This window comes from Apus apus, chromosome 12, assembly GCF_020740795.1.
Source record: "Apus apus isolate bApuApu2 chromosome 12, bApuApu2.pri.cur, whole genome shotgun sequence".
NCBI classification, from domain to species: Eukaryota; Metazoa; Chordata; class Aves; order Apodiformes; family Apodidae; genus Apus; species Apus apus.
The window spans coordinates 7,114,005-7,133,524 of record NC_067293.1 but is presented as its reverse complement, the minus strand read 5'-3'; the positions used below and the strand labels follow the sequence as shown (position 1 = coordinate 7,133,524).

The window sequence follows — 19,520 nt, the reverse complement described above, 5'->3', positions numbered from 1 at the left end:
CACACTTTATGCTTACAGCAGATTTAGCTTTGGGTGTCACATATGAAAATACACAATTTCAAAAATTTCAGCTACAAAATAACTGTTAATTTCCACCTGGAATATCCCACAAAGATGTACTTTGTCACCCCTCATACCACACAGAGTTTCACTTCTGCTTTACAAATGGCCTTCAGGAACTCAGTCCTAAAGGCACTTGCCACTGAAGTCCCAACCCAATGAGGCATGAGATGACATGCATATAAGACTACAACCAAGAGCTGTGACAAATCCACTGAATGCAGCTCACAACCTTTGTGGGACTGGGTGCTCATGAGTATTAAACAATCTGCAGTTGAAAACCTTGAATGTTAAATTCTGCATTCCTTCTCCATTCTGCTTGCTTACACTTTCCAAAACCCAGTGAAATGTACTGCAGTTTGAGGGATACTAGGACTAAACATGCTTTTTTTCTCAGTACAAGCTATGGAGCTGTAAATTATTAATAATAATAATGGGAAAAATCTGTCATGGATAAACTATAAACAAACAGTAACAACCACTTAAATTTGTTAATCTGAGAATTTCTTTTCTCTGATTCACTTTCATAAACAAAATATTTTTTTCATCAAGCAGTATCCATTATGTTCATACTTGGTGTAGTTACAAGGCAAAAAATGTGGATTATTGATGATATAGATCATAATGGCTCTTTCCAAGCCATTATCATTTATCATTTAAATATGTATTCAGTGAGCTTTAATCTGCGAATTTGTCACGATTGGGAGTCATTACGATTTAACAGATTCATTGTGTTAGCTTTATTCTTTTTTTAATACAATGCATGTTGCATGTCCTGTGAACTGATTTTACCTAACTGGACTTCTAAAAAAGTTACTGCAAATGAATAACAGCCATTTATTAAAGCCTTCTGTTTTTAAAAAGACATAAATGTGAAACACACATTGTTATACTAATAAACGAGTCCTGCAAAATCTTCATAACCAAGCACATTGCTCTGTCTTCCAAAAAGTCTCAATCTCCCATTACTTTTAAGAACAGCACCATGATCAGTCATATCTGAGATTTCAATTATATAAATTTTCTCCAATCCCCTAAATAGGCTTTTTTTTTCTACTGGTTGAGACAAAGCAAACAAAATCAATGAATGGTCTCTCACTGGTATTAATCAGTCTGAGCCATGTACCATATATTACCAAGGATCCAATTGATATAAATCCTTCTGCAGTTTTTTTTTTTACTTCATGAGTCAATTAATAATAAGAAGAATAGTATCTAACCCTTTGGCTAAAGTGAAATAGCAACAGGAAGTTTTGTATTTTGGAGAAGGAAGGTGATACCGGATTTTTAGCTCAGTGTTTGTATAGCTGCACAATTTCCAAAACTGCAGAAAATGTCAGCAATTGGCAACACATGAGCTTTTACTGGGTTTTGGCCATGGCATCTTAATTCCATGTCCAGTTTGTACATAATTCACTTAACACCTTTTCTTACTCAAGTTTTGCAATTTCCTGCATAAAACCCTTCTGAGAGTGAGCTGCACACTGACTGAACAAACTCCCCTTGTAGTCACCAGGAACACTGCTGTTTCCTTTGAAATAAGACATGATGAGTAAATGCAGAAAAGCTTATCAACCCTGAATTCAGATCATCCTCTGGTTGTGATCTCCCTTTCCTTTTTGACACCATACATGAACATTGCTTGTGGGAAGGCTCCTCAGCTAGGCACAAGGCAAGCTGCCAACAAGAGATCAGAGCTATTCATACCATGGCATGGTTTACCTCATGACTTTTCTATTTTGCAGCAGGCTGCTCTGAACTGGTTTGGGGTGTGGACACGGGAGCAAGAGATATGTGACTGACAGCTGTGCCAAGATTAACTGGAAACTCCAGAATGGCTATAAGCCATTGTGTTCCTCTGGGTAAGCAGCCTACAGCCCTACTACGATGCAGCTGCCCTGGAGCAGCTGAAAGCTCAATGAGAGCTGGGGAGCGAGGAGGCTCTGCCTGCCTGGGAGTTGGGCTCCAACCACCCCTCAGGCCATGCCTGCAGGCTGCTCAAAGGAACAACAGTGTTGAAGGCTCTTCTCATTATACCTCACCCAACTGTAATTCCACGGTAGCTGTAGTAGGGGACTGCATGACACTGCTGCACTCCACCCATCTGAGGTGCATGTGGGCACTTTCATGCCACCTTTAAGCATCATCTGCCCTGTGTTCACATATTAATGAATTATTCATGGCTTTTCAGAGGACAGCTGGCTTTTGCCTTAAAACACATTTCAATGCATTAAATGACACATATCTAAAAATAAAAAAAGAATAATCTATTTGGCTTAACACAAAATCTCACATAAAAGGAAGTGTTTTTTAACAGCACATGTCTACTTTATGGCACTGGTCTCTTAACTTAGTGCTTATGAGTTAGGGAAACAGCCCCTTGGTGGATTACTTTTCATAGTTTGCTCAGTAATGTGTTTACAAAGTCATTGTTACAACTAGATGCTTATATATTTTGATATACAGCATGCAATACAGCAGTACATCTTCAGAGACTGCATGCTTATTTTAAAAACCTATTTAAACGTTTCTTTACCTTCCCTCCCAGCAAAACAGGAGTTTATTGCCAGATACTCCAGGGCTCCCTAGTCCAGTCTGACAGTAATTAAGACAGAATTAGTGGTGCTTTGCAGGAAACGGGAACAGTGTCAAGTGTACAACAGGATGGGCCAAATTCATCTCTGACAGCAACTCCTCTGAAATAGCTAACTTACTCTAGGAATTAATTTCACACTTGAATTTCAAATAACGGCCTCTATTTTTAACCGTCTGATATCACTGAAGCCCACAAGTTAGAGCCTGAGAAATGTTAAGTGGATTTTGTTTTCCTATGTTAGAAAACTGCTTGTATACTCACCCACTTTCTGCCGTGTATCAAGTCAACAGTCTTCTCCAGAAATCAATGTTTTGTTAAGATGATTATTTCAACTAAACCTGCACTTGCTTAATGCTTACCTGCCCTTGAAAATGGACAGTATTAGAGATAAGCACTATCTTTAAACCATGAAGGGAATGATACAAAACACATTACTCAGAATTGTTTGTTTGCAAACATGTGTAATACTTCTTCTGATAATGTATTTATACAATACATAACAAATTCAATACTTTGCTAATACAGCCTAAAGAAAACTAAAGGAAGCATTTTTCTGTGCGTGCCTCCTGCTAGAACTCAAGACTCCAAACACAGTCTTAGGATTTTGCAGTAAGTTTGGACATTAAGCTTTGACAAAACTATCTATTTCAAAAAGTTAATGCATCTACCTACAGTCATTAAACTTTCATCTAGCTACACATAGTACCTACAACCCAATCTGATTCTGTAACAGATATCTAGCTGTACAGAGCATCTAATCCAATTCGGCGGTATCTTTTTGTCCATTAAGAAACACCCTCTCTCTGATATGTAAAACATTTTTATGTTTCATTTTGTTTTGTTTTGGTGAAGAAGACAGCAATCCCTACAGGAACTTTTTTAGAAAGAAAGGCTAGCAGCTGCTAGGAGGCAGCATTCCCCTGTGTTATGGGGGGGGGGTCATCGGGTCTTCCCTCCTCTTGGGAATTGGAGCAGCACCCTCAGAGCACACTCAGGACCTTTGGGTGTTTGGGGAAAGCCACAGGTTAACACGCAACCTGATCTTCAAGGTTATTTGATTTTGAGACAGGGGAGGGAGGGATTCCTGACTAAGTGGAAAAGAGCAGGAAATCCTTTAGTAACCTTCAGCACCTTCTCCCTCAGGTTACAACTGTATTCTGCTCTCCGTAAGGAAAAAAACAAGCTCCTTTAGCAAGTGAGTGACTTGCAATATTATCTCCCTCTGACTGTTGCATTGATTAGATCGGAAAATGAGTAACTTTTATCACACTTGATCTGAAATTGCACTACCTCACTTATGTTTATCCCTTTACATTTACAGAAGCATGGATCTTGGGAGTCAGACATGACACTGTGATGTCTCTTTTGATCCCTGGTGTCAGGTTAAAGGAGAAAAAAACAGAAATTTAACCTGTGATTTAACACTGGCCACTGTCTGGCTCCTGCTACCAGTCTTGTCTGGGTGGTTCAGACCTTTGCAAGTGCCTATCTGGTTCCCTTCTCACCGTGCAGGTTCATCTGCTGCCACCTCTGAGTCTGTGCTACATTATGCAGTATGTGCTCTACTTTGAATTGCAACTGATTTTTGCCTAAAAAATTAACCAAGACACCGTTTTCTTGGGGTTTTTTGTGGTATTCTAATTTCTCTCTCATTTTCTTGCAGTACAGGGAAAGGCAGATTATTTCAATTAAGAGCCTGTCACTGACAATTGTAAGCAACCTTTCTTCAGTGCAGCAGTTGCAGTTTTAAGTTTCTCCCTGCTTCTGTCCGGATCTAATTTTCAAGGCCCCGTTGCCATGGCAGCAAGTTGGAATTTTAATCCAGTACTAAAGGTCAAGACAGGTCACCAGTTTCAGTTCCTCTTCAATCTCCCCATGAAGAGCCACAAAAAGAAGCTGAGATAAAGGTCTGACCTAACAAAAAATTCCAGTCTAGCACACAGCCAGACTTGAAGCTATATGATTTGTATAGGCTTTCAAATTTGTCTGGAACTATTGAAATTCATGCTAAATTGAATATGGGCAGCCCTGATTCGCATTCCTCTCTCCCTGCAGAAAAGCACATCTATGTCCTTCAAACACAGTTCTGTGCATGTGACTTATCAGGGATACCCAACAAGCAAATGCTTTAGTAGAGTCTAACAGGTAAATAGCTGTGAAAGCAATCCCCTCATTACTGGAGATATTTACTACTTTTGCAGACTCAGATGAGCCTGACAGCTGCATGTAAACCTTCTTTGTCAATATAAGGTAGATGAGCCAACATCTTCCTTTCAAAACCTGTAAATCTCTTTTTTTTTTTCTGTGAAGCATTTTGACTAAACAAGACTTTCTAGTAAGGGGCAATTTTCTGAAAGCTAAGCTATCTTCAGATTTTGTTTACTATTTTTATCTTGAAGGATAAAAAAACTCCTGTGGAAATTTGGAAATAACCTCTTATTTGCCAATTTTCTAGGCCCCCTTCTGTGTGTTCTGTAACATGGATTTTAATTAAACAATTGGTTTGTACCTACTGCAGTAAGGCTACAGACACCTCCCTCCTCCTCTGGGGCTACATAATTTTCTTGGGAAGCTGCAGTTACAGCATTAGGAAAGTCTCAAAATGCATTTTTCTGAGATGCATGGACATAAATGAGGGAAGCAGTTCTTCCTCCAAGAATGTAGAACAGCAATTAGCCCAGCAGCAGGGAATATTTTCCTTTTTCTCCATTTGGGAGGATCTATTTGTAAGGTAAAGCTACTCTGAATCTTGTGGCTCCAAGGGCTATCCAAGACAGAGCATAATGCAGTGAGCGTGGCCTAGCCCCATGGGGTGTTGTGAGAACTTCACTTCATAAAAAATAAGCCCTCTGGCCAGAAAATTGATAGGCTTTGAAGCCCTGCTGAGCCCTCAGCCCAAAGCATAATGGTAGCAATATAAGTTCCTCTGGATGGAGAGTGTAAATCTGAGAAAAATGTGGTGGATTACTGGAGTTGTCAGAGGGATTCAGAGGAAAAGATGCAAAGGATTAAGTTCTGATATTGGGAAAAGTGTCTGTTAGTCTTACCTAGGATATTTAGAACACAAATTGGGAGTTTCAAGCCCACTCTAGTATTATGAATGCCAAGCTTCCTGGCAAAATCCATTCTTCTTTCAAGCTTATCACCCATTTCCATTTGACTATTTTGCAGCACAGTGCAGATGAATGTGGGGGACAGTTTTCTCAGTTTGTCTCAGGCTACTGAATTTTGCAAAGCCAGTAAGATAAGGGTCCAGAGAAGGGCCACCAAGATGATCAAAGGTCTGGAGCACCTCTGCTATGAAGACATGCTGAGAGAATCGGGGCTGTTCAGCCTAGAGAAGAGAAGGCTCTGGGGAGACCTTATAGCAGCCTTTCCAGTACTTGAAAGGGGCTACAGGAAAGCTGGGGAGGGGCTTTTCATCAGAGAAGATAGTGATAGGACAAGGGGTAATGATTTTAAACTGAGAGAGGGGAGATTTAGGTTAGATATTAGGAAGAAATTCTTCACTATAAGGGTGGTGAGGAACTGGAATGGCTTACCCAGGGAGGTTGTTGATGCCCCATCCCTGAAGGTTTTTAAGGCCAGGTTGGACGAGGTTTTGTGCAACCTGATCTAGTGGTTCCCTGCTCATGGCAGGGGCATTGGAACTTGATGATCTTTAAGGTCCCTTCCAACCTTAATGATTCTATGATACGACAGTAGGAACGAAATGGACTGGGGTAAAGAGCATCAGGAAGGAAAAGTGACAAAGAGAAATGGCTTGGCTCTGAACCTGAAATTTACTGACAGGTCAGAGACACAAGGGTGCAGGGTAAGGTCCAAACTACAGCGGCCAGAAAGCCAAGCAAGAAGTTAGCTTATACGCTTCTTATCAGCAAGAGTGCTGCTCACAAAACAAATGGGTGGGAGAGGTACCGAGTGTGGTGGCTTCCTCTGCTCCATCCTGATTTACATGTTCAGATTTACAGCGTACCTTTTTCAAAATGAACGTTTGAGGTTGCACTGAAGTTCAGAAGTGATTCCATCTCACAGAACTGTCAGTTGGGAGGTCAGTTTGAGACTGGCCTCAAGCCATGAAGGCACAAGATATGCTGCTCCCTGTGGAGAAGCTCCACAGGGAAACATGCGGCAGATTTAGTGTCTCACCAGTTTCCAAAATGGGAACTGATACATAGTGGACAGGAAAATACATCCCAAATCCAAACATGTTAGTGTGTGTTGTTTACCAGTCTCTATTAATAGTGACACTTGAAGAGTCACAGTGCAGTGGATGCATACATGTGGCAGTGATGCAGTCATGTATCCTACCTGAGAACCAAGTATTTCAACTGCTACTTGTTAGTTAGAGCAAATAAATGTTGAATTTTTAATGGGGGGTTATGCAGTACAAGAAAATTCAAATGGTTCACTGCTGACTAAAGTTGCAATCAGCAATGCTGGCAAGAATGCAGCTGGTTAGCTTGTTTCAGGCAGTCTTAAATGCAGTAATTATTTAAGTCTCTGATAGTCAAGAAAAATTATTCAACATGGATCAGCAAAATACAAGAGAATTAATTTAGTTCTCTTCCCACAATCTTTTAAACTGATTTATAAACATGTCAGGAGAAAAAGATCATAGAAAAGAATGTATTAGGAAATAACTTTATTTTGACAGGGAGGTTAAACTATATGTGAGCCAGCTGAATGATGAAAACAAATTAAAAGTCTAATTTAGAAATTATTTTGAATAATGGGCTTATCTTCAAGGATACAGGGCTTTTAATTATGACACAGGATTTTAATGTATTTCATAGCAGCTGAAATATTTTGCAAATTTGCTTCTATAGGCCACTGTCCATAGGAAATGCTTGTATGCTTTCTTCTCATTTACTTAGTACTTTGCTGAAAAGGAAAAGCCTGCAGCAGCGAGTTACAGAATTATACAATCTTGACTGACTATCATAGCTCCAAACCCAAGAACCTATGAGGCAAAAGGATGCAAAGCAAACTTCTAACTAACAAAACAAAACAGTAAATGTGAAAGATGAAATACACCTTATCAAAACATTTGCTATTTGTGCCTTTAATATGGTGCACTGGAGCTCTCTAAAGATTCATGGAGTTCCAATTACATGCCATTGTTGTTCACTTATCATAATTTGTGCATGGCAGTGCAAGTCCCTCGTATTCATGACTTTCCCAGCTTACCCAGAGGGAATATCTTTGGAACTTCCTACTTCTAACAAACAGGCAGTACTTAGTCTAATGATTAAAGCCTGTCACACTCACTAAGTGAAAATGAACTTATGCTATAAAAGAAAGCAGGCAATCAACACTGTGGGATCAATTGCTGCTCTTATGCTTTAATACAATCAATTAAAAACTGTAATCAGAAATACTAAGATTTCAGCTTCTTCAGTGTATTACACCTGGGATGGATTGTGAAGGGAACTTGGATACAGAGTTGGATAAATAAACAAAAACATTCTTCCTATTCCAGTTGGAGATTAATTTTAAATTTTTGTTCAACTGATTGAACTGGAAATGATGCATCAATGTTGAAGGAATCTCAGTTTTTTAAAACTGATAAAGTTAAGAATTCATCAGTGCTTCTTGATTTGAGTGTTCTGAGTAACAACATTACTTGTTGTCGCATTATCCAATATACAACCCTTCGTGTAAAATCCTCTTGATGTCTGATTACTCTTCATAAGGACCTCATGCTGATTCATTTCAAACTGTGAATTACCTTTAATTCATAGCTTGAACATGCTGCCAAATTTTGTTTTCCATGCTCCCAGGTGGCTGTCCCTGACACAGTGGAGAACTTCCAAAAAGCCATTAGATACTTATGAGAAGTAGTTCGGTATCAAGAAGCACATTTTCATTTTCAATCAGGTTTCCATCAAGTATTACAATAATCCTTGGGATTAGAAAAGTACTGGTATTACTGATTTTTTTTTAAGAACCATAAACCGAAATCCTGCCCCAACTGAAACCAGTGGTGAGCCCCCTTTGAGAAATCCTTGAGGAAATGGCACATAAAGAGTTTCAGCTTCTTGTTTTGTTTTTGAGCCCACTGTATTTAGGTGTTCTCTAGCCCCCACACAGGTTGTATATCATTAAATATGATGAATAGCAAAAATTCTTAAGTAAGTTGGTTTTGTCTGATCCATAAAAATTTGCTGCTCTAAATTTTTAATGGTTTCCGGTGGTTCATTGAGCCTGTGCAAAGGGCCTTTTAATACTGTATTAATACAGTAAGTATAGGAAGCAATTTTATGACAGGGGAAGAACACCATTATGATTACATTCTTCTTTTTAGCTAGGCTTTTATGGAAACTACCCAAGACTACTCTGCAGTATGATCTCGAAACACAGGATGTGCTTGATTAAAAAGCTTCTGGGTAGCTTCCAGCTGGACAGAGGCCAAATGCTAACAACCAAAACAGAACAAAAGGACTGGATGTTTGAGGATGACATACTTGCAGTGGTAATTATATAACAGAAACCTAAGTCGCAAGCTGAGTTCGTATCCTGAAATTCATGGAAGTTGACAGAAAATCCTTTTCAGTGCAATTGGCTGCACCTTATCTGTTCCTGCTTAAAATGCTTCATAATAAACTAATCAGAGTAGACTGGCTGAAAACTGACTGCACAACACCCAGTGGAGATTTACAGTGAATTTGAAATGTAAAGAAAGGGAAGCCAAGTGCTGTAGTTCTACATAGCCTGATTTCCACTTAATTCACCATGAAATACACACACCCACACACCAGTATTCTGAACTTCATTTTCAAGACCTTGGAGTAGAAATTAGGATCTGAGGTTAGGTACACGTACATGTACTCATGTACAACACAGGTGCAGAACATGGACACAATTCCAAGGACTCTACCTTCTATTTTACAAGCTGCAAAGCATTGGGGATTTGGTTTCTCCAGCATGCGGATGTAATAAAGTACACTGAAATAGTATAAAAAGGATGAAATTCCTATTTCAGAAAGCTTTACTTAGACAAAAGTCATGCGTCTTGCATCCCCCTACAAAAGCAAGATGTTGGTCAATAATCTACCTTGCAATATGTTGCCTCCATTCTTCCCCCTAGAAGCACACACCTGAAAGGTTATCTTGCAAAGATCAAGCATCCCTTTGGTCTGATTTTCCATCATGCCAATGTTTCTACACCTGAATTCTGTAATGACATCCAGGCAGCTTGGCTGCTGGAGCAGAATACAGCATCAGGAAGGTAAACTATCTGTGTCCTGCACATATCACACAACTAGTCATGGTATAACTCAATGATATGGTGAATGCAAACACATTGCTACCAAATTTCTAACAAAGCCAATGGAATCTGAAAGACTGTCACTAGGACCAATGCAAATGGAAAATATAACTTAAGTTTCACTTGAATTGCATGTAAACTTAAAAAAATTCTAGAAACATGTCCAGGTTAAAAGGCCTGTACAAAGCATACAGACCAACAAACTCAAATTCAGTCTGACATGATCAAGCTGAAACACAGATAACAGATCTCACTGACAACATATATAAGGAATTGCTAGGAAATACAATTCTGAAGACAGTAAGACCATGCTACTTGGTTGAGAGTGCAGCAACAAATGTTACTGAGGGTTAGCTGGACTGTAATTTCACTCCAAATATCCCTGAAACTAACCAATGTTAGATTAAATCCTTAATACAACTACAATCTGATAAACACAATATTATTAAAATACACAATGATTGCAGGAGCTGTCGATCTATCAGTGTTTATTTGGATCCCACTCTCCAGCTCTCCATGATACAATTACATCCTTCTGCCCCACTCTCTGCTTTAACTTAATTAAGTCCTCAAGTGCCGTAATTCCCAGTGAAGGTGGTGGGATTCCCACCACATGCAGATCTAAGGAAACAAATTGGCCTCATAATACCAAGTCTCACAGTGCACTGCCTTCTAACCTGCCAAAGCCCTGTGGAAATTCCTAGAAGCTGCCTTAACAATTTTTCTGCAGTAAAATAGAAAAAGTGATAGTAATGGGTTAGCTGATCTTCATTTGGAAGCTAAAAATAAAAGTAGCTTTATTGCAGCTCTGATCTCTCATGTGTAAAATCTATCACCTACCATAAGAAGGCAGTTCATTGCAGCAGAAATCTGATTGATAGTACTGGAACTTTAGATCAAGCAGCAGAACAGAGAGCAACTGGTTCATAAAATGTACTGAGTATCTTCGGGTTTTATATCAGGCTTCCTATAGAGAGCTTTGGTCCCATTAAATGCACTATATACCACTGAGCTCTGAAGCACTGTTCTTTTGAAATTCAGCTTATAACTATAAACCATGATTGACAAGCCTATTACTGTTGGTTACAAACTATTGAAATATTGTATTTTATGGTATACTCACTAAAATATTTTTCACAGTGGAATCCAAATACACTTGCTTTAGGAGAAAAATAATTTTAAGATGTAATAATATTTTTTTTTCTTTCTTTTTTTTTTTTGTTACTATGGAATGTGCTTGATGTTAGGCTTGGATCACTTAGATGTTATGAAACATGAATGTACCCATTCTGTTACCAAGAACAGTGTGTATAGTTGGCTAGATTCTTTAAAAAAAAGGAGCTGTTGCTGGAAATCAAATAGCAAAGGGCAAAGCTAATTTGTTACCAAGCTTCACAAATAAATGCTGTTTATGCAAATTTATCTATTTATCATTAGCATTCCTATCCAATTCTTATCCATTCCGAAGAAGAAAAAAAAAAACATTTCATTTTTTCATTTTCATTTTTAAAATGAATTAGTCGTTTAACCATAATTTTGTAAAGCTTTACTCAGCAAATGTTATTTGAACAACTTCCATGAGTTGAGGTTATGAGTAAAGAACTGGACCTCCAGACCCTGGTGAGGCCATCAACGGATTCAGCACCCACCTCTAGCCTACTTGAACACAAAAAAAAAAAAAAAAAAAAAAAAAAAAGCATCTCCAAACTGAAATCAAACCCATTTTCAGAAGTATAAAATCAACAACCTACTTTTCAAAGTTATTCTTTAATCCCTGTTTATAAATTACTTGGTGATCCTGGGGTAAAAATAAAAAAACAATTCAGTCTCAACTCACTGCTGCACTATTGCAGCCTTACACCACAGAAGCACCAAAGAAAAATGGTTTAACACAATGAAGAATTACCTCTTCCACAACTTTCAACTGTCATACTTATAGATCAGCTGTGATTTTCAGCTGTTTCAAAGTGTATGAAACTCAAGACCAGCTTTTCAACACCAGCCAGTAGAATCAGTCCGTATGATATGTTTTACTCCCTCTCACTGTATGAATGTTAAAATTCCTGCATCATCTGTTCATTGGGCTGCATTTTCTATTGTAAGAGGCTTAGTATCTGATGAGAGAAGCATAAAAGTGATTTAATTTTGGCAAGCTGTACAACTAAAATCAGCATTATTTCTGCTTAATAAACTCATCTTTCACACATATCTCTGTTAGCTAATGCTTAAAAAGAAGAAACAGTAATAAGCACTGAAAACATAAAACTGGTTTATGGCTAATTTTTAAGGACTACTGAGAACACCTGAACACCAGGACAAGATTATGAGCAGAGCTAGATTTTAGTTACCTTTGGAGAAATAAGCTCATTCTTTATAATAAATTTAAAATGAGATTTAAAGCTGGAAATAATAATACTTATGACTGGAAATAAAAATACTTACGACTTTTGTGGCACTGACTTAGTTGCAACTTTCCCTGCTGGATCACTCCACTCTGCAAACAAAGGAAACACATTTTCAAATGTCAAAAGATTACTGTAGAATTAAAATGCACCCAAAGCTGTCAGCCCATCTAATTATACTTGGTTTCACAACATGCCACAATGCATAACATGTAATAAAAAATGGAACTGATCTGCTTTAACACCATGGATATTATTTTTTTTTTAGCCTTTGTTTTAATGATATTAAGCAGGGAAAAAAAACCCAAACCAACCCTGTTAGGACTGGGATGATAAAGACCTACTTTGTACATTGTATCCTGAGGTCAGATGTTGGGAGTCCTACAAAGGAGAACACACATAATGTCAGCATTAGTTAAATGAGATGAAGAAGGTAAGACACATCTTAGCTTGCTAGATTAAGGGCTCTGGCATTACACAAGCAGGGAAGAAGATGGTACAGGATTGATAGGGCAGCACCAGTGACATTAGTTTAAAAAAAACATCAGCTCTGGAGACAGAGCCTCACTGAGGCTCTTTCACAGTTCAGACAAGAGCTTGTCCTCAGCTGCTGTAAATCTACATACCCATTTTAGGGAGACACTGCACAGACTTCTATGTGCAGTGGTCCCAGCCTTTTCCAGGCTTGGCCATGGATGTGTGTATGAGCCATCTATGATGTACTATTTAGACAGCAGCATCAATACAACTATGCATTAAATTCAGCACCACTGCCTTTCTTTTTCTGATCTCATTGTTTGGAAATACAGTAACCTTTTATTGATAGCGTTTTTATTTGGACTGTGACACACAGGATTTGATAAAGATGCAAGGAAGCAGATCTTCACCTGATGGAAATTGGTCCAAATCCAAAGAAATCAATGAAAGTAAAACAACTTGAAACAAGCAAAGAATCTGGTTTGTAACACTGAGTATGAGAATGCCAGGGTTCTTGCTGGCTCACAATAACTAAGCTGCTTCCTTAATGTCACAGTATTTTCTTGCTTAGTTTTTCTCTAAGCTTTATAGTTCACAGCGATTGTAATCAGCTTTCCTTTCAAGCAGGGTTTGATAATTTGAAATTAAGGTGTTATTTACAAGCCCATCTTACAGCCAGGCACTACTTTGCTGGAAGTGTTAGTTCTGTAAGATGTTAAAGTCATTAAAGCCCTCACTGCACTTCCTCTTAGGGCATTATTAGTTCCTAGTATTATACTGTGCTGTCAGTCATTCCCTTGTGAAGTAAATCATGCCCTAAGAGTAAACATGGCACTTTCAATTCGAATGTCAAAGGGATAAACTGTTCTGATAAGTTCCGCCTTTTTTATTACACTTTTTAATATACATTTCTCGTGAGGATACTTTTTTCAAATAGTTAAATTGAGAACTTCTAATAGTGCCTGTCTCTGGTTTATAGGGTTGCACAATCTAGCAACATTATGTCTAAGTTCTATAATTCAGCTAGCTATAATTGATTTAGTGTGATGTTCTGAAGAGATGTTTCTGTTATATTTTTTAAGTAAAACTAGCAAACTTGGAAACATTTATGTGCCTATTTCCTGAAATGCTAGCTCAAAAAAACATTTTTTAAAAAATCTTATTTGTATTTTGTATTGGACTGTTATGGTCAAGAATTTTAGCATCAAGTTGTAGCACGGCCAGAAATTAACTTTGATGTGGATCTTAAAAGTTCAAAGCAAAACTTAATAGAAACAGAAAAGCAAAAGAAAATTATGGCTTCTCTGAACTTCTATTGCTTATACTGCTGCCAATGGAGATAGTGGCAGTTTGCAAGACTTCAACCAGTTTGTATAGGACCCATCTAAACCGGAGCAGTAAATTAAGAGATGGTACAAATTTGTAAAATACTGTACCTCTACCCTTACTATATTCACACAGGTCGGACTCCACTTTCACCTAAATAGATTCAATTGACTTTAGCCCAATTTGCAATGAGGATTATACTCTTGTATGATTCTGCCTTCTGGTGCTGAGTGCTGCAGCAGTTAACTGCAGTGACAATGGCAGTGCTAGAGCAGTAACAATCGCATCCTTTAAAATAAGGCATTCTGGGCACTGGCTTCATTTTTTTAAGGAGCCACAGATACTGATAATGTTATACAACGCCCAATTAAGTACGGTGGCTGTATTTCAGACATGGGAATATCCGCCAAAAGGATAAAACCAGTAAGAGGAAAATAAGGATACGATTTTGTTGAACCATAATGTCAAGCAGTACCAGTTTTATGAGCTAATTTCCAAGGCCATGCCTTTAGAAAGAAACTCAACTTTACTTTAGGTCCATGTCAGACTGGTGGAGATTTCCCACTCTGGGGCAGTTCTCCCCTTCCCTAAACATCATCAGCTCACAGTTGTTCAGGGGCTAGCATAAGACACTTCCAGCAATAATTGCCTTGGGAATGAGCTTCCTCTCTAACAGTGCTACCAGAACCATAGCTACAAGGCAACAAGAACTTGGGCCAAAGGCATGTACAAGTCATACAACTTAATAATTCACTACACGTTAGGTGATATGCAGGTGCTCTTCAGGCATATGCTTTTGTTGTGCCAAGTGTCGAGTGTGTGCTTTTAACAAGGGCAACACTGAGGATGGTATCGAGCAACTTGGTGTGCCCTTGGAGTGTGCACACAGGCAGATGCCACAGCACTGTTCACAGGCAGAAACATTTTCAGTCACCATAATTTGACCATGCAGCCTAACCTCATCACGCATTCAATCACTAAGAGGGAATTAGTCACAGAATGGTTTGGGTTGGAAGGGACCTTAAAGATCATTTAGTACCAACTTCTCTGCCATGGGCAGGGACACCTCCCACTAGACCAGGTTGCTCTGAGTCCCATCCAACCTGGCCTTGAACACTTCCAGGGATGAGACATCCATAGCTTCTCTGGGCAACCTGTACCAGTGTCTCACCACTCTCACAGTGTTTAACCTACATCTCCCTTTTTCCAGTTTAAATCATTACCCCTTGCCTTCTTATGCCCTTATAAAAAGGACTGTTTTAGCCATCGCATTGCACAAATAATAATTGAAGAAAAAATAAATAAATGTATATTGTACTTGATGTAGAAAGACTCTTGTAACTTCTGCAGCTTTAAATAAGGAGGTCCACTAATAACAACAGTCAGACTGGGAATTTGTAATTAAAAATAGTTTTAAAAATTTTTGAAAATGGAACAAATTACAAAAAATTAACTCTCCAACAAAGGACACTCAACAGAACAGAATGTTAATCAGGTCACTGGTAATAGACTATTTGTACCTTGCTTGGGATAGAAAACTTGGTCTGCTCAGCCTTGCCAGGAGTGTGAATAGCAGTAAGAGGAGGAGGCCAGGAATGGGTCATCTCCTAGGGAAGGAAAAAAACATGTTTTTGAAAACACATTCATGTTCATAAAGGTGAAAGAGAGGAAAAAATTATCGTGTACTCTTCCTTGAGCCTGGAGATGCAATTGCCTAAGGAAGCATCACCACCCATCCTTACGTGGCAGCTAAGCACCTTAACTACCCAACAGGCAGCACAAGGACAGCTTTTACTCTTGAAAATTTTGACCATCTGTGCTTTCATCAGGTGGCAGCTGACTACACCTCCATAGTCAGCCTGTCAAGCTGAATGAGTGAAGCCATCATATGCATAGAAAAGGAGTTTACCTGCAAAGCCCAAACAGGAAGGGGATCCCTCCTGTATCGCACTGGACGTAACCATATAGAGGATCACATGGTGACAAAATACAAGCCTATTCAAGAGAGCTTAGTGGCAAAATAAACCAGAAGCACATCTAGAAAAGGCTGGAATGCAGTACAAACGTCTGGTGTAGAAGTGGGTGGGGACATTGTCCTGTTCAACAAGTGTCTTCTTATAGTACTGGCTATGGGCACTCTACGTGGTATGGTATGTCAATGCAAATGCCCTCCTAAAGAGTGTGTTTTATGGTAGATGCTGCTCCATTTGCTATGTTTTTAATTTAATAAATATTAAGAGGCTATTTTATTGAAGCCCATCAAATTTTCACCCTTAGCCCAGGACCTGTTTTCATTGCACAAAGCCCAAATGGTGGCAATGAGGAGGCAAGAGGCAGCTCATGAACAACTCGTCCCTCCTGGTGGGTGAGGCTGCAGCAGCTCAGTGCAATGATGAGAAGTAGACTAGCATAGTGTACTGGTTGTTTGACCTCTGCAGAGAGGAAAGCAGGAAAAGATTTGAGCATCCAGTGGACTTCTCTGTGAGATAATATAATCCAAAACTTGCATGCCTCTGCCAAATCCTTTGCCATAGAGGTCACTTTGTGGCAAATCTCTTCATAGCAAAACGATGAAACAGAGACTGTATCACATAATTAAGAGAGGGACAGACAGCCTTGATTGAAGGCAGAAATGAAACATATTCTAGAACTGCAATTATAGGGTTGACCTCAGTCTCTTCCTGCCCACACATAAAAGCCTGGACAGAGAGCCTAGGATTCATGGGAAGGTGATGCAATTATTTCAGAATATTCACTGTCAAAATGCATCTAGTGTCCACTGTGTACCAACTCAGTAGGCTGAAGTGTAAGCAAATCTAGTCATCTCCCTGTTAGGGGACACCTGATTATAAAACAGTGGGAAAGGGAAAAATGAGTCTGCTGTTATTTGAGGAAATTCAATTACAAGGTAAGAAATCCTGACTCCACTGAGGTCAAAGGCAAAAGTCAACTCCAGTGAGGTTAGGACTATCCAATCTAAGTGTTTACAGAGTGACCTTGTGAGCATCAAAGTCTATTACAAAGGTACAAGCTACCTACATAGAGGCATTTCACTTCAATTATCCCTGTAATAAAAAATATTGGATAGAAAATTCTAGATAGGATCACACATGCCAAACAAGACCAGTATTTAAAGCTCAGCACATACACAAGTATTTAAAGCCTTCACTTGGTGTAGAAGTGGCGAGGAAGTATATAGTTACTTAAAGAAACATACCTACCTCTAACTACAGATAAGTGCCACAGCACTGTTGACCAAAGAACCCTGAGTGATCATAAAAGTTTTGAGTTTGCTCATCTGAAAAATGTCACTTCCAAATGTAAGGGCAGCAGCCCCACACTGACCACCACACAACTGTGTATTATACTCATGCAGAGCACTACTGAGCTACAGAATGACATGCAAAAATGGCACAGTACTGTTTACAGTGAAGGGTCAAAACCCCAACCCCACATCCTGCAGAGAGATGTGACCCTCTGCTTAACTCTCTCCTGCTCTGTTCCTTAAGCACATGCACTGTGCTTTGGAGAATCAGAAGAGAGGATGTCATTTGTTTAATCATCCACATGACTTCACCATACGTTGCTATGCCCCAATTTCTTTTGGAGGTCCCTCATCTTTAAGTACTCACTAAGCTTTATTTTGTCTAATTCGTGAAATCTGGTAAGTCTGCCTTCTAATATGTTACGACTATAAAGAACTACCCTGACAGCGTGTGTTGTGTATGCATCCATTAAGGTGTATATATAAACATCTTGGTTTGCAAATACCTGGGAAAGTAGGCAAGTAATTGCACTCATCTTTTTTTTCCAGAAAAAGTTTAAAAACTTTAATCAATCCAAATTTGGAAGTATTTAGAAATTCCTGGAAGTAACAATAATAAAACCAAGCATATGAAATGCTTTAAAGAGGAACTTAATGGAAACAAAGTAATCCCGCAAAATTGAGTTAGGATTTATTTTCACATGGTTCGGACTTAAAATAATTCCAAAATCATGTTAACTGTTGGAGTGGGTGCATGACTGCTATGGAAGCTGGCATTTTTATAGGCCTGGAGATTAAATAAGAAAGTAAACCTGCACAGTTTGTTGGCTTAAAAGTCACTGTGGTCTTCTGACGTAGTAAGATCAAGCATCCCCCTTTCTGAAAATTATTTAAACATTGTTTTAATTGACTCCATGTGCTTTATTTATTAGAGCTAGGCATGCTCCTCTCTTCAGCTAAGTCTGTTTTTTTCAGCTGTACAAGCCCTCAGGTAAGTAACTAAGAAGGACACATGCAGATGCAATCTAATGAATCACCGAAAACACAAACAGTTCAAGCAAATTTTTAAGGTCTGCAGAGGTACAAGGCCAAATCACTATTTAAATGGAAGGAGAGGACTGGGGAAGGATTTAAGCTCGCAAGTTTCTACGGAAAAGGTCAGCTTGAGAGAACTGAGTACAGGGGATGTGGGGCAGATGGTAAATAGCTTTACAAAATCAGCCCCTAAAATTAATAGCTGCCTTCAAGACTTACTTCCTTTCTCTGTATTTCAGTTTTCCATCATTTCCGTCTTGTTCAAAATAAAGTGTGCAATGTTTTTAAGCACAGATAAAAGAATTGAGCCAGGTTCTGAGAGGTCATTCTGGAAAAGAGTAGCTAGCCTGTTTACTCTGTCTCTCTATGGAGGCAGCTTCCCTTGCTACTGTGTGTTCTAAACTGCTTAGCCTGATCTAATTTGAAGTCTCCCAAGATACAGGGCTCATGCTGCTTCCCTCGGGAGAACTGAGGGGAGACATGAGAACAGTCTTCAATTACAGAAAGAGTTGTTGCTAAAGGACAGAATAATCTGTTCTCCAGTTTTATAGTGGATCTGAACTTAAATTGCAGCCAGAAAGATTCCAGTTAGACATAAGCCCTCTAATGGTAAAGACTGTGCAGCACTGAAACAGATTGCTCAGAGATCTACACAGACTCCATCTTTGGAGGAACACACTTAAAACTGAGTAAGCACACAGCAGTCAGGAATGGCTTAAGCAGAATTGATTCCTGCATTGAGATGGGGACGCACAGTAGATGATGAGATTTCTAAGACCTTCCCATGTCTTTTTCATGTTCTGTAGTTAGTTAGATCTCAGTTGGCCAACTGCTGCCCTTACTGCCTCTCTTGGGGACAGCTGATCCACAAAAAGACAGAAGATGAAAGCAATAATCCTGGTCTTTTTCTTCTGTGACATTAGAGTCCACAAAGGCACTTTTGGGACCTACTCTTTGCCCACATCATTAGAGGGCAGCCAGAGGTGCAGGAGGAGGAGCAGCTCTGTGCACACTGCCAGCAACAAATGCAATCTGAGGTCACTGCTGCTAAAGAGACATTATCTGTGGTATTTTCTCTGTCAACTGCCC

General features: G+C 39.1%; 1 protein-coding gene across 4 annotated transcripts in view; it reads right to left on the bottom strand.

Moving 5' to 3' along the window:
* The window catches only part of AFF2 (ALF transcription elongation factor 2), a 334,526-nt gene that overhangs the window by 118,077 nt on the left and 196,929 nt on the right, over positions 1-19,520 (bottom strand). For all 4 annotated transcript variants that reach the window (XM_051630068.1, XM_051630071.1, XM_051630069.1 and 1 more), the window contains exons 5-7: positions 15,652-15,738; positions 12,673-12,709; positions 12,369-12,420 (exon numbers count right to left, since the gene is read on the bottom strand). In XM_051630068.1, coding sequence (XP_051486028.1) covers positions 12,369-12,420; positions 12,673-12,709; positions 15,652-15,738 — 176 coding nt within the window. The remainder of the gene's footprint in view (positions 1-12,368; positions 12,421-12,672; positions 12,710-15,651; positions 15,739-19,520) is intronic.